Here is a 14,495-nt window from a genome sequence, read left to right on the forward strand (position 1 = left end):
CGGTATTTATAGGGTAGTGCCTATAACATTTCCTCATCAGTATAGCCGGTATTTATAGGGTAGTGCCTATAAATTTCCATCATCAGTATAGCCGGTATTTATAGGGAGTGCCTATAACATTTCTTCATCAGTATAGCCGGTATTTATAGGTGTAGTGCTATAACATTTCTCATCAGTATAGCCGGTATTTATAGGGAGTGCCTATAAATCTTCCTCATCAGTATAGCGGTATTTATAGGGTAGTGCCTATAACATTTCCTCATCAGTATAGCCGGTATTTATAGGGTAGTGCCTATAACATTTCCTCATCAGTATAGCCGGTATTTATAGGGAGTGGCCTATAATTTCTCATCAGTATAGCCGGTATTTATAGGGTAGTGCCTATAACATTACCTCATCAGTATAGCCGGTATTTATAGGGTAGTGCTATAACATTTCCTCATCAGTATAGCCGGTATTTATAGGGAGTGCTATAAATTTCCTCATCAGTATAGGGGGTATTTATAGGGTAGTGCCTATAACATTTCCTTCATCAGTATAGGCCGGTATTATAGGGTAGTGCTATAACATTTCCTCATCAGTATAGGGCCGGTATTTATATGGGTAGTGGCCTATAACATTTCCTCATCAGTATAAGGCCGGTATTTATAGGGTAGTGCCTATACATTACCTCATCAGTATAGCCCGGTAATTTTAGGGTAGTGCCTATAACATTTCCTCATCAGTATAGCCGGTATTTATAGGGTAGTGCCTATAACATTTCCTCATCAGTATAGCCGGTATTTATAGGGTGGTGTCATAATTTTACCTCATCAGCATAGCGTCAGGTCTCTCCTCCTCCTTTACTATTAGCAAGCGTGTGGAATGTCATTCCCCTATTAACTTCACCCTATGATTATGGCACACTAAGGCAATTCCACCACGGTTGCTGATTAACCTATGGACTCACTCGTGCAATAATTACTTTAATCTCTTTCAACCAGTAGACCCCTTTCTGTGTTTGCAAACGTTGCCGCACGGGGGCGATGTGCGCAAGTTGTTTGCAAAACACGGGGTTCTTATAGAATGCCAGCAAAAAAAAAGCCTCTATTTACATGTTGCTTATGAGTGCATTTCACACTACTTTTGGATTATAATTGGATTTGAAGGCTTGTATGAATGTCCTGTTTATTATAATGTTTGTGTCATCATCGCAAATCAACTGCATTATACTTAGAAAACACTTCAACCTTAACCAGTACAATTGGTTAGCTTTTGCTACAGACTATATCAATGAGCGTTAACATTCTAGCTAACAACTGCTGCATCCAAAATAGTTATTTTGCAGAAATCACAACCAAATATAATCTTAGCGACTGTTCAAGCAAGAATCAAAACATCATTGTAAGCATATGAGAACCCCAAAATGTTTTTTTTTGTTTGGAAGTAATAAAAAAAATCTAGGCTATGTTGAATAGGCGCAGATGGCGATGGCTCTCTTACTGCAGCCAAGCGTCTCGTGCGTCTGTGCGTGAAGTCAGTGTGTCGTGTACTGGAAAGGGTCTATGGGCATGAATCTCAAACCTTGCGTCTCCCACTCCAACGACCTCCCCACCACCACCAACTGAAGGCCCGTCATCGGATCCCCGTTCTCCCAGTGGGTGGGGGGGTTTGATGCCAGCTGCCCAGCATAGGGCAACCTGTCATCAGCATCTGGCTCTGAGGAACATTCCTCTGAGACGAGGCCTACTACCCCAACTATCCAACCCAAAAATATTCAATAAAATTCCATATTGTATTCTGTCTCTGTTGTCATTCAGTTACGCCTGTACTCGATTTAACTGTATTTTGCTCTTCAGGGATGAATTGAAGGCAGTCAATTCAGAAAGTGTTTTTTTTAATTTTTTTTTATAAACATTGAAACATTAAAAAAAAGTAGCTTCTAGTCCTCAGTTTTTAATAGTCCTCAGTTTGAGAAGTTTTTCCACATTTTGAATTGTTATTTAAGTTTACTTCCTGAATTGACAGCCTTCTAATTGAATTGACCCCAGCCCTTGTGCTCTTATCTGACCTACTGTATGTGTCTGTGTGTTGGCAGTGCTGGGTGGTCCAGAGTCTCGCGGGGTGCTGAGGAAGATCAGTGATATGCTGGAGGTCATCATGAAGAGGATGGACACTTTGTCCAAACTGGGCAACACCACCACAGACTCCCACAGACTYGATGAGCTCAGCTCAGCACTGGACAGGTAGGGTTCTGGGGTTTGGTAGCAGGCCTGCCATTACATAATGTATGGTGTATGCATGTATTTGTCTGCATATAAACAAATAATTGGAGGATATTTAAACTAGACGTTGTCTCGTTAGTCTCAACATTTTCCTATCTATTTGCCCTGTTATTGGGTGGACATGGACAGTCAGACAGGGATGCTGCGCTACCAGACATGCAGAGGCTAACAACCTGGAGTTTGCTCTTCTGTCTCCATGGCAACGGACCTCTCTCATACAGGGGGTTGAGAGGCTCCCTCCTGCCGAGGTTTGCCCATGTCTGACACTCTGACCATCCCTTCTGGACATCCCTGATCCTACACTCACTGTCTCACACCAGGAAAATAATCCCGGCTCAAACTATGCCTGAGAGTTGAGCTAACTGCCAGGATGCAGAGTTGTGGATGTTTGATATGGATTCTAACCACCAGAGTAGACAGTATTGTTAGAACATAAATAACTCCCACTATTCACATTCTTTGAGAGGTACTATAGAAATGATGAGGATTTTCTTCCTAAATGTTGCCGGAAAGAGGCCATTCATTGCTGTTTGTCAGCCTAACTGTAAGCGATTATGAAAAAGGGGGAGCATCTCTAGGCCTCTGGTAATAAAGTCTAATCTGCTTGGTGACCTTCTCAGAATTCAGCCAAGGTGCAGTTTAACAGATACAAACAAAGAACCCAGAGCCATTCAGAGTCCACTGTTCGGTCTTTAAAAAGGAATCAGCCGTCTCGCTCTCTTTAATGCTGTATATGGTTCTCCAAGGCCAGACACCCATTGTAAATGTATTAGTAGTGTTCTATAGAGGGAGGACAGGATTATCTGTCTGGCCAAAGGAATGTTTCCTATACTGATCAGTCTATGCTGCAGTCTGGTGCTGTGTAGAGGACAGCTCTGTCTGTGTCTGGCTCTCATCTGTTCTGACATGCTGCCTCATAGGAGGGAATAGGAAGTGATGGCTAACACTTGCCCGTAGGGCAGTACATGGTCAAGTGATATTAGAGGGGGATTATACACAAAGTAATGCAGCATTTTAGACACACATACCACACCTATGCTCATACACTTATTCCAAAAGCACTGGTCTAGACCATTGCCCATTTCTTCCAAAACAAAACCTCCCAACCATTCATTTAAATGCATATGTTAGATAAAGCTGTACAGTTTGAACAAAAGCAAAAGGCCAGTGTTGAACACTGTGTACAGTAAGCGTCATTGATATGACAGGGCTGTTAGACCCCAGGTATTGATTTGGCTCTGGTTGATACTCCCTGATAAACAGTGTCTTCAGCTCTGCAGAGTCCATCTATAGTACAGTAGTACTCCTTAAGACCAGCATCAATCCTATTGGAGGGTCCTCAACTTCCCTGAACAGGTCACAGCAGCCTTGGGAAGACCCAGTATAGAAGTAACAGAWAGAMGCTGAATGRACTGGTGATAATTCTGTCTSGGAGGCCTTGCTTAACCTTSGCTWTGCCCGTGAGAACATTTAGTCCTCCGTTCTCTACAGCACACACAGGAGCACTGTTCTTTTATACTGTGGGGCCCAGGTGGCTGACTGACTGCGTTGAGATTATACACAATCATCATGGCTCCATAAAGACAGCTGGAAATCTCTGTGCCTCTTTGGACCTTTATGATACATCAGCTAGGGCTGAGATTTCTGTCTTTATCGGAAGGGAGCCAAAGCAAGTTCAAAATGTTCACACAGCCATAATGCTTCAGCTTGGAGTTCCCTGGGCACCTTCCAGTTTTCACTGCTAGTGCCTGAGATAGCTGTGAGTTCAGGGCTATCTCCCTCTTTTTATTGCTGTCTCCTTTTCTCTTTCTTTCTTTCTTTCTCACTCTCTCTCTTTTTTTCTGATTGTTTTGCCAACACTAACATGGCAACAACAAGCCATGGCAGTCAGCTGCCATAAAAGGCATTTGCTAACAACCTAATTGCGCTCTGTTCTCAGTCTCCCAGGGACCTGCTTTAATGTGCTGAGTCACTTTTTCACCTCAACAAATAAATTGTGTCAGAGTTTAAAAGCTTTTTTATTTCACGCTCCAACCAAGTTCCACACAATTAGCATTTCCTCTACTTGTTGAAGCTCAATTAGCAGGTAGCCTAGTGGTTAGAGCATTGGACTAGTAACCGAAAGGTTGCAAGATCGAATCCCCGAGCTGACAAGGTAAAACTCTGTCGTTCTGCCCCTGAACAAGGCAGTTAATCCACTGTTCCTAGGCCATCATTGAAAATAAGAATTTGTTCTTAACTGACTTGCCTAGTTAAATAAAGGTAAAATAAAAAATATATTTTGGGAGGAAACGGTAAGCGTATACTGTAGGAGGGTGGACTTAGATGAAAGAAGGAGCCTTCTACGTTTCTTTTTCTAGATGTTTCCAGGGAGTTTAAGGATTGAGATAAAGGATAAAGATTGAATGTGCATTCCCACTGGGCACAGACATCAATTCAACATCTATTCCACGTTGGTTCAACATAATTTCATTGAAATGACTAGAAAAAAACAATTCATTCAACCAGTGTGTGCCCGGTGGGTTGTCATGGGGAAAGAGATGGCAGAAATGATCAGTAAGAAAGAGGAGACATGCCTAACACTTAATTCACCTGTGCCTGCATGTGCCCTATTGATGATCATTCCCCTGTGTGTGTGTGTGTGTGTGTGTGTGTTGGCAGGATCCAGCCAATTGGTCTGGTGGAGAGGATCCAGGCTATTGCCCAGAACATGTCTGACATGGCTGTGAGGGTGGAGCAGATCCTACAGCGCAGCATGGCCACCAACAGAGGTACAAGAGACACACACACATCTGACCACTCTTCACATTTGAAAGGTAGTTGTATATGTCTGCCACACTGTAAGACCCTATTGAACATGACAGGCAGCATTTATGACAGTACTTCAGATGATGAGTCTCCATTCATGTCTTTGTAAAGAGAGCTACGCTGCAGGAAGGCTCTATCTCCCTGTCTCAGCATAATTATAAATAACGCTACATGATGTTCAGTGTATGCTGATGAATTCCCCCCTAGTTAAGAAGATCTGAGACTGTCAGCTTTCTTCTATTAGCTGTCCTCTGCTCAGTTCATTGTGCTCCTGTTCTGTTTGAGCAAGAGATACAGTAGGCTACTTACATGCAAAGCAAGACTAACTCCACTAGCCGACACATTAGAAAGCCAATTATAGACGTTGCATATTGTCATTATTTGCCTTGTCATTGAGTAAAGCAGACATGTCCTATTCTGTAGAGACTGTTTTTGCTACCAGAACCTAATCCCCTGGCTAATTTAGTGACACCGCTAGTTATAGCGCTCCACACTGTGACTGCAGTAGTTATAATGGTAATCAAACAGAATGGCTGCTAATCCTTTGTCTGTGATTGCGCTCACCCAGGCTTGGCGGCACGCTGGTAGAGAAACAGCTTCCGCTCTCTTTAATTAGGCTAATTGGAGCTGGCTGCCGACAAGGAGGGAGGGAGGGAGGCCGGGGAGAGAGGGAACGAAGCAGTGAGACTGGGGAGAGAGGGAACGAAGCAGTGAGACTGGGGAGAGAGGGAACGAAGGAGTGAGACTGGGGAGAGAGGGAACGAAGGAGTGAGACTGGGGAGAGAGGGAACGAAGGAGTGAGACCTGGGGAGAGAGGGAAGGAACGGAGTGAGACTGGGAGAGAGGGACGAAGGAGTGAGACTGGGGAGTGAGGGAACGAGGAGTGAGACTGGGGAGAGAGGAAGTGGGGAGAGAGGGGATTTTATTAATCAAATCCACGCAGTGTTTGTCTATCCACGGTCCTCAGTAGGCGATCAGAGATCAGCAGGGAAGCCAGAGGCTTTCAAGAAGTGGCTATTAACTAACACAACAGTCTGTCTAAGCGTCTGTCATATGGCCAGTAGATTTACTACCCAAAGTCTCTACCTGTTCATCCCCTATGGGCCAGTAGAGTTAACTAACCAACAGTCTGTCTAATGCTCTGTTCTAATCCCCATGGCCAGTAGAGTTAACTAACCCAACAGTCTGTCTAATGCTCTGTTCTATCCCCATGGCAGTAGAGTTACTAACCAACAGTCTGTCTAATGCTCTGTTCTATCCCCATGGCCAGTAGAGTTAACTAACCAAGTCTGTCTATCTCTGTTCTATCCCATGGCCAGTAGAGTAACTAACCCAACAGTCTGTCTAATGCTCTGTTCTATCCATGGCCAGTAGAGTTAAACTAACCCAACAGTCTGTCTAATGCTCTGTTCTATCCCATGGCCAGTAGAGTTAACTAACCCAACAGTCTGTCTAATGCTCTGTTCTATCCCCATGGCAGTAGAGTAACTAACCCACAGTCTGTCTAATGCTCTGTTCTATCCCCATGGCCAGTAGAGTTAACTAACCCAACAGTCTGTCTAATGCTCTGTTCTATCCCCATGGCAAGGAGAGTTCTGCTCTAATACAAGAGACTAGTGCTAAAGCCAAGATATGCTCCCTTTTAGGTATGACCTGTTGAAAAGCTTGTCTGGTTTCTGCCTCAAATGCTCCATATTATCCTCATAGGGCTGAATAGCAAAGTTATGAGCTGGTATTTTAAGGATTCTGCCCATAGGGAGGTGTTTGTTGTTAATACATGTGTTTTTGTCCCACAGTTAAGGATGGCGCAACAGGACAGTGTGAGGTGCCCAAAGACCCTCACTACCCAGACTGCCCCAGCAAGGTGGATGTAAGTCCGCATGTCATGCAATTTCACAGTGGTTTTCCTTATCCCACAGTCCCTATGTCCTTTTGCTCTTGGACTGTTCATTACCCTGCAACTCCAGCTTTACGATCAGCCTCAATCAACCCTGCCTTGTTTCACAAGGATCAATGTCTAGTGCTGTGTTCAGATCAATGAAAGGACCTTGACCAAGTCCAAGTCAGATTTCATGTGTTCCTTAGCTATAATACATTCATTTCTACACTGACATTTGACCTCCTTTGACCTCCTTTGATCCATAGAGATACTGTATATATTTATTATTACTTGAGTCTGCCTTGACCTTTCCCCTCAGTGGATGCGTGCCCGCTGGACCTCAGACCCCTGCTATGCCTTCTATGGGGTGGACGGCTCCGACTGCTCCTTCCTCATCTACCTGAGTGAGGTGGAGTGGTTCTGCCCCCCTCTGACCTGGAGGAACCAGACCTCCACACCCACGCACAAACCTTTCCCCAAGAGACAGGTGGGATAGCTGGGTTGGCATGGGCTGTTTACAGGGCTGCTACTGTGTATGTGTGTGTGTGTGTGTGTGTGTGTGTGTGTGTGTGTGTGTACAGAGTTTGTGTCTATGATTCTAGTCTTTGTATTTCATCTCCACTCTAATGTTCCTGTATCCGACTGCCACACAGTCTCCTGGGAGGGGAGTGTGGATATACAGTCACTCACAGACAGTCTATTCTCCCTCTGCCTTGAATCATGGCTGTTGCTGTTTTTCTTGTGAGAGCAGCATTCCAGTTATTTATGGGTCCACCAGGGCCAGGTGTTCTAGTTACAGCCCCCTTGCTGCTCCCCGGAGCGCTGTACACTACACACCAATGGGTCGGCTGCTCATTTGAATTATCTGTGCAGCTTAATCYTGGATTCTAATTYCCTGCCTGGATCCAGCTGGACTAATCCTGTGACTTCTCTCAGGTGTTCCTCTGCGTTCACAGAAGCACCTACAAGTTGCTTTCCAAACAATAATTAACTTGTAGTGCGAAAGTAATGCCTCTCATATTGATTTTGTATGTGTGCATAAGCAAGAGCATGTGTGTGGAAGGAAAGAGGGACTGTGTGTCCCCACTGTGTGTGTGAGAGAGAGACAGAGAGGTTTGTGTGACTGTCTATGTGTGCCATTTATAAGTCCTCTGTGCTCCCTTATGCAGTTACAACATTGATTAGCACTTGGCTGCTCGGATTGCACTGTGATCTAGCGATTAAACAGGGCTGAGAAACATGCGGAGTGAAATGAAGGCAGCCTGTTTATGAGCATGAGGCAGGAGTCCCTCAGGCAACACTATCTGAGAGCCCCTCCAGGGGGAATGGGTATGACATGGAGAGCTGTACTCATATAACACCCATCTCCACTCAACTCCAAGTAGGGCTGCTGGATATTGGTGGTTACCATGTGGCTGTTTTGTACAGGCTTGGGGAGGTGTTTAATGTATTAAGTGTTTAATGTATTGGACTAATACATAGCTTTTTCTAGGTGCTCAAAGCGATTAACATAGTAAGGGGAGAAAAAACATGTAGATGTTTCTTTTCCTGTCCTCCAGGCGGCATTCCGGTCAGACATCGGGGCCCTCCTGGAGCAGGTGGGAACGGGGAAGGAGTCTCTGAGTTTCATGAAGAGAAGGATGCGCAGGCTGGCTGCACACTGGGCCTCGGCTGCACGCAGGCTACATGACAGTCTGAGGAGCCAATGGAGGGAGCAGAAGAGGGTGAGTGTGCGGTGACTGTGGAGGGAGAGAGAGTTTCTGTGTCTCTGCTATGAGTCAAAACGTTGACAGTTCACTCATATCTCTTCCCATGACAGTGCAGGCCAGTAATATGCTGTACAGGTAGGTGCCCATTTTGGTTTGCTATATTTGATTCCCGAAACAATAGGCAGATACACTGACAAAAAGATGGAAGGTTGTCAAAAGATGGATCAAGACGAGGTGGCCTTCATGAACATTACAGTGGTGACATTTTTCTCCACTAGCGATTATGGACCCATTTGCTGTGAGTGGTGTTACTGTGAATGGCAGAGAGAAGTAGATTTGTAAGGAGGAGACTGACCAGCCGTTATCAGGAGAGCAGGCCTGGGATGTATTGTCTTTAGTGCTCTTTAARCAGCCTAACATTTARAGGGACATTTTCAAAGAYTGMTGGAGGAGCCTGAATACAGGAACACTGCTTTACCATCACTGATGAAATGACAATGACTGTAGAATCTCCCCAAGCCTGCCCTTTGTGTTGAAAACCGTAATGTCATAAACGTGTGTTATACATCAACCTCAGAATAATTGGCATGTGTGTTTACATGCCTGTGCTTGTCTGCAGTGCACTAGATGGATTAACAGGCTTGTCTGCAGTGCACTAGATGGATTAACAGTACCTGTGCTTGTCTGCAGTGCACTAGATGGATTAACAGTACCTGTGCTTGTCTGCAGTGCACTAGATGGATTAAACAGTAGCTGTGCTGATTTTACTTTCACAGTGACGTGAATAACATTAGATTGACGAGCTAACCACCTCCGTCACCGGCTTCATAAGGAATTGCATCGGTGATGTTGTCCCAATAGTGAAGGGTCGCTGCTTCCCCAAACAAAAGCCCTGGATTAACACTGAGGTTGGCACTAAGATAAAGGGTAGGGGACAAAGGATACCGCACACAGGGCTATCGCAGACAACCCTGAGGCTACGGCTGAGGAAAGGAACAAGTACAAGAAGTCCCGCTACGCAAAATATCAAAAGGACAATAAGGTATAAGATGGAATAATACTATACAGGCTCCGACACCCGGGGCTACAGTCCATTACGGATAACAAAGGAAGACGTGCTCTGTCCAACGATGCCGCTGTTCCAGACGAACTCATTGCATTTTGTGAACGCTTCCACCATAACAACACCGTTTCATGCGTGAGGGCCCCCACCAACCCAGACAACTGGGTTATCTCGCTCTCCGAGGCCAACGTGAGTAAGATCTTTAATCAGGTCAACACTCTCAAGGACGCGGGGCCAGACAGTATTCAAGGGCATGTTCTCAGAGCATGCACAGATCAGCTGGCAGGCAAATTCACTATCATCGTTCCTGTTCCCAAGAACTCTAAGGCTTCAAGCCATAATGACTACCGCCCTGAAGTGCTTTGAAAGGCTAGTTATGGCACACATCAACTCCATCATCCCAGACACCCTAGACCCACCCCAATTTGCATACCGCCCCAACAGATCCAAAGACAACTTAATCTCAATTGCACTCCACACTGCCCTCACCCACCTAGATAAGACGAATACCTATGTGAGAATGCTGTTCACTGACTACAGGACCCTGGGACTGAACACCTCCCTCTGCAACTGGAGGAACTGGAGTTCCTGACGGGCCGCCCCCAGGTGTTGAGGGTCAGCAAGGCAGAGGTAATGTTACCTACCCTCAACACCTGGGGGCGGCCCCACACGGGTGTGTGCTTAGTCCCCTCCTGTACTACCTGTTCACCCACGACTGCGTGGCCATGCACGACTCCAACACCATCAAGTTTGCTGACGACACAACGTTGGTAGGCCTGATCACTGGCGACGATGAGACGGCCTACAGGGAGGAGGTCAGTGACCTGGCAGTGTGGTGCCGGGACAACAATCTCTCCCTCAACTACAGTAAGACCAAGGAGCTGATCAACACATCGATGGGGCTGCAGTGGAGCGGGTCGAGAGCTTCAGCTTCCTCTGTGTCCAACTCACTAAGGACTTTAAAATGGTCCATTCACACATGCACAGTCGTGAAGAAGGCGCAACACTGCCTCTTCCACCTTTTTATTTACATATTTTTATTGAATCTTTATTTAACTAGGCAAGTCAATTAAGAACAAATTCTTATTTACAATGACGGATTACCAAGAGGCAAAAGGCCTCCTGCGGGGACAAAACACACATCACGACAAGAGAGACACCACAACACTACATAAAGAGAGACCTAAGACAACACAACATGGCAGCAACACAACATGACAACACAACATGGTAGCAACACAACATGACAACACAACATGGTAAACACAACAACACAACATGGTAACAACACAACAACACAACATGGTTGACAACACAACATGGTTGACAACACAACATGGTGACACAACACAACATGACAACACAACATGGTAACAACACAACATAACATGGTAACAACACAGCAGGGCCGGCAGGTAGCCTAGTGGTTAGAGCGTTGGGCCAGTACCCAAAAGGTTGCTGGATCGAATCCCCAAGCTGACAAGGTAAAAATATGGTGTTCTGCTCCTGAACAAGGCAGTTTAACCCACTGTTTACCGGTAGACTGTCATTTAAATAAGAATTTGTTCTTAACTGACTTGCCTAGTTAAATAAAGGTAAAAAAAACATAACATAACACAACATAGCAACAACATTGCAGCAGCACAACATAGTAGCAGCACAAACTTTGTTAGGCATAGAAGACAAAGCAGGCGTAGTAAGAGTGTCCATGATTGAGTCTTTGAAAGTAGAGATTGAGATAAAACTGTCCAGTTTGAGTGTTTGTTGCAGCTCTTTCCAGTCGCTAGCTTCAGAGAACTGAAAAGAGGAGTGACCCAGGGATGAGTGTCCTTTGGGGACCTTTAACAGAATGTGACTGGCAGTACGGGTGTTGTATGTGGAGGATTAGGGTTGCATTTGGTATCTCAGATAGGGGGAGTGAGGCCTAACAGGGTTTTAGAAATAATCTTCAACCAGTGGGTCTTGCGCCGGGTATACAGAAGATGGCCAGTTTACAGAGGAGTATAGAGTGCAGTGATGTGTCCTATAAGGAGCATTGGTGGCAAATCTGATGGCCAAAGAACATCTAGCTGCTCGAGAGCACCCTTGCCTGTCAATCTATAAATGACATCTCCGTAATCTATCATGGGTAGCATGGTCATCTGAATCAGGGTTAGTTTGGCAGCTGGGGTGAAACAGGAGCGATTATGATAGAGGAAACCAAGTCTAGATTTGAGAGAAGGGAGAGAGAAGAGAAGGGCTGAGAGAAGGGAGGAGGTTGAAAAGGTTTGGCATGGGCCCTCATGACAGATACTCAAAAAGTTCTACAGCTGCACCATTGAGAGCATCTTGACTAGCTGCATCAGAGGTAAGGTGGTATTGAAACAGCACCGCCCTCTATGCCATGGCGCTACAGAGGGTGATTCGGATAGCCCAGTACATCACTGGGGCCCAGCTCCCTGCCATACAGAACCTCTATATCAGGCAGTATGAAAAGAAGGCTCGGAATATCATTAAAGACTCCAGCCACCCAAGCCATGGACTGTTCTCTCTGCTTCTGCACGGCAAGCGGTACCGGGGCATCAAGACTGACACCTATGCACACTCACAGGACTCTACACATTCATGCATACTGACACTCCAACACACACACAACATGCACACACACTCACATGCAATCATAATTTGCGCTGCTGCTACTCTGTCGATCATCCTGATGTCTAGTCATCTTACCTCTATATCACTCCAGTATCCCTGCACATTGGAAATATGGTATTGGAACTGACCCTTTATAAACTGTGTTCTTTCTATTTTTATTTCTCATGGGTTTCTGTTCTACCTTGTTATTTTTAGTGCTACATTGATATTGATTACTACATTGTTGGATGTGGAGCTGCAAGAAAGGCATTTCACTGTACTTGTGCACATGGCGTTAAAAACTTGAAGCTTGAATTATTCACAAAACTAAGGCTGGGAAAGGTATAGATTGACTGCAGTATTCTTTGAGTTCACCACTCCGAGCATTCTCTTTGTGCAAACCCCACTCCTTTAATCCTTCTCTAGTTAAAAAGAGGCTCATAACTTCAAAAGCCTGAGTGAACATGAGACGCAGTGATTGATAGGTGTTTGCTTTGCTTTGGGAAAGCAGGCCCGTCTGGTCTTTGGCCAAGAGATGCTTTCAGAACGTATATAAATAGGATTCTTCTTTTCATCAGTCTCTCTTTAGAGAACTATTAGCTTGGATAAGCCAGCACCAGCGCTGTCAACACACAGCATCCTTCCCAAGCCTGTTCCTTGATCAGCCTCCAAAAAGAAGAGTCTCTTTGTTCTTTTTTAACGGTGTGTTCAACAGTAATAGTTACTGTCCATTAACTGGCCCCTCTGGGCTTGGCTGCAGCGGCTCTGACAGAACAGAACCGTGTTTAGAAAACAGACGAGGAGGAACTGCTGTGCTGCTGTGAAAACGCAGATGAGAGAACGATAATCTGCRGATGGAAATAGACTCATTGAAGGGAGACTTCACGGAGGAGTGGAACTAGACAGCAGCCGTCTACCCCACCTGTCTCTCTCCTCTCTGTCTGCAACCTTGATTTTTCTGTCTTTTTCTCTCTACATTGCACTAAACTGTACTTTCATAAAGGCAAAATTGCTGTAGAACACTTTTATAAACTTCCAATTCCTTTTGTAGTCATTTGAAAATGAATTATTTCATGTAGTTTATGGTGATGTGACAAGTATTGTGTGGCTGGCATGAGTACCCTGGCACTGCAGTGACATGATGATTCACTGGCATCATAGATGCAGGGGGCCTGTTGAGGTACTTCTGCCTGGTCATGGCGAGGCATTTGTGATGACATCTGTTGCGTCCACTCTTAACGAAAGCAGAGCAATAAATCGCAATTGATTGTCATCGATTTCCCTCTTTGTATTGTGTGCACTGTGCAGTCATCTTGTCCTCTAGCAATTTCCCTGCATTGTGCAATATTCAATGGGTCTGTGTTGGCTGCCTTCACTGTGTCCTTCGTTTTCTCCCGTCTTTAGTGAGAATGGTAAAACTAGTTTGGAGCACGAACCCCAGAGTGGTTAGTTACTTTACTCTTTAGAAGTAAGATGAGAAACTTTTGTGAGTCAAAAGTAACTGGGGAAGAATTAAAGGCTGCCATCTGCTGAGAAATCACACAGTCTGATTTCATTACACAGTTAACAAGCTGGAAGTCCCATCCTCTCCCATCAGCAATTAAAACAGTCTTGTACCATTAGGCATATTAATTATCTTCAGCAGGTCAATCACTATTCAGATTCCAGATTCAGAAATGGTGTTTTCCAAGATTTGCTTGGGAACGAATGTTTCATGGCTTGCATTACTACTCTTCCTGTCTTTTAGCATACATATTCAGTTTGTTGCAATTCATCTCTCTTATCTCCATTCATCTCTATTCCAAGACCAGTGGTTTGGGGTGATCTGAGATGTACAGACATGAATGAAGCTAATAGAGATAGCTATGGATAAGAACCATGGATCAGTCCTATTAGTTGGGAGCTCATCAGAATGAGACTGGAAACGGTTCAAGCCTATGGTTCCAACCCCTCAAACCTCTGTTTTTTCCTCAGATCCTGGTGCACGTAGGCTTCCTGACAGAGGAGTCAGGGGACGTGTTCAGCCCCAAGGTCCTGAAGGGAGGTCCTCTGGGGGAGATGGTCCAGTGGGCCGACATRCTCACAGCCCTGCACGTCCTGGGACACAACCTCAAGATCTCTGTCTCGCTCAAGGAGCTGCAGGGGTGAGTCAGATG

The 14,495-nt window shown here is 45.2% G+C and overlaps 1 protein-coding gene across 1 annotated transcript in view; it reads left to right on the forward strand.

Annotated features, from left to right (window-relative positions):
• Positions 1-14,495, forward strand: part of LOC112069103 (alpha-1,6-mannosylglycoprotein 6-beta-N-acetylglucosaminyltransferase B-like) — an 83,310-nt gene that overhangs the window by 18,435 nt on the left and 50,380 nt on the right. Inside the window, 6 exon segments of the mRNA XM_024136391.2 lie at positions 2,078-2,225; positions 4,926-5,035; positions 6,869-6,942; positions 7,271-7,438; positions 8,511-8,675; positions 14,314-14,483. Coding sequence (XP_023992159.1) covers positions 2,078-2,225; positions 4,926-5,035; positions 6,869-6,942; positions 7,271-7,438; positions 8,511-8,675; positions 14,314-14,483 — 835 coding nt within the window.

Source organism: Salvelinus sp. IW2-2015, unplaced genomic scaffold (genome assembly GCF_002910315.2).
Source record: "Salvelinus sp. IW2-2015 unplaced genomic scaffold, ASM291031v2 Un_scaffold909, whole genome shotgun sequence".
Classification (NCBI taxonomy): Eukaryota; Metazoa; Chordata; class Actinopteri; order Salmoniformes; family Salmonidae; genus Salvelinus; species Salvelinus sp. IW2-2015.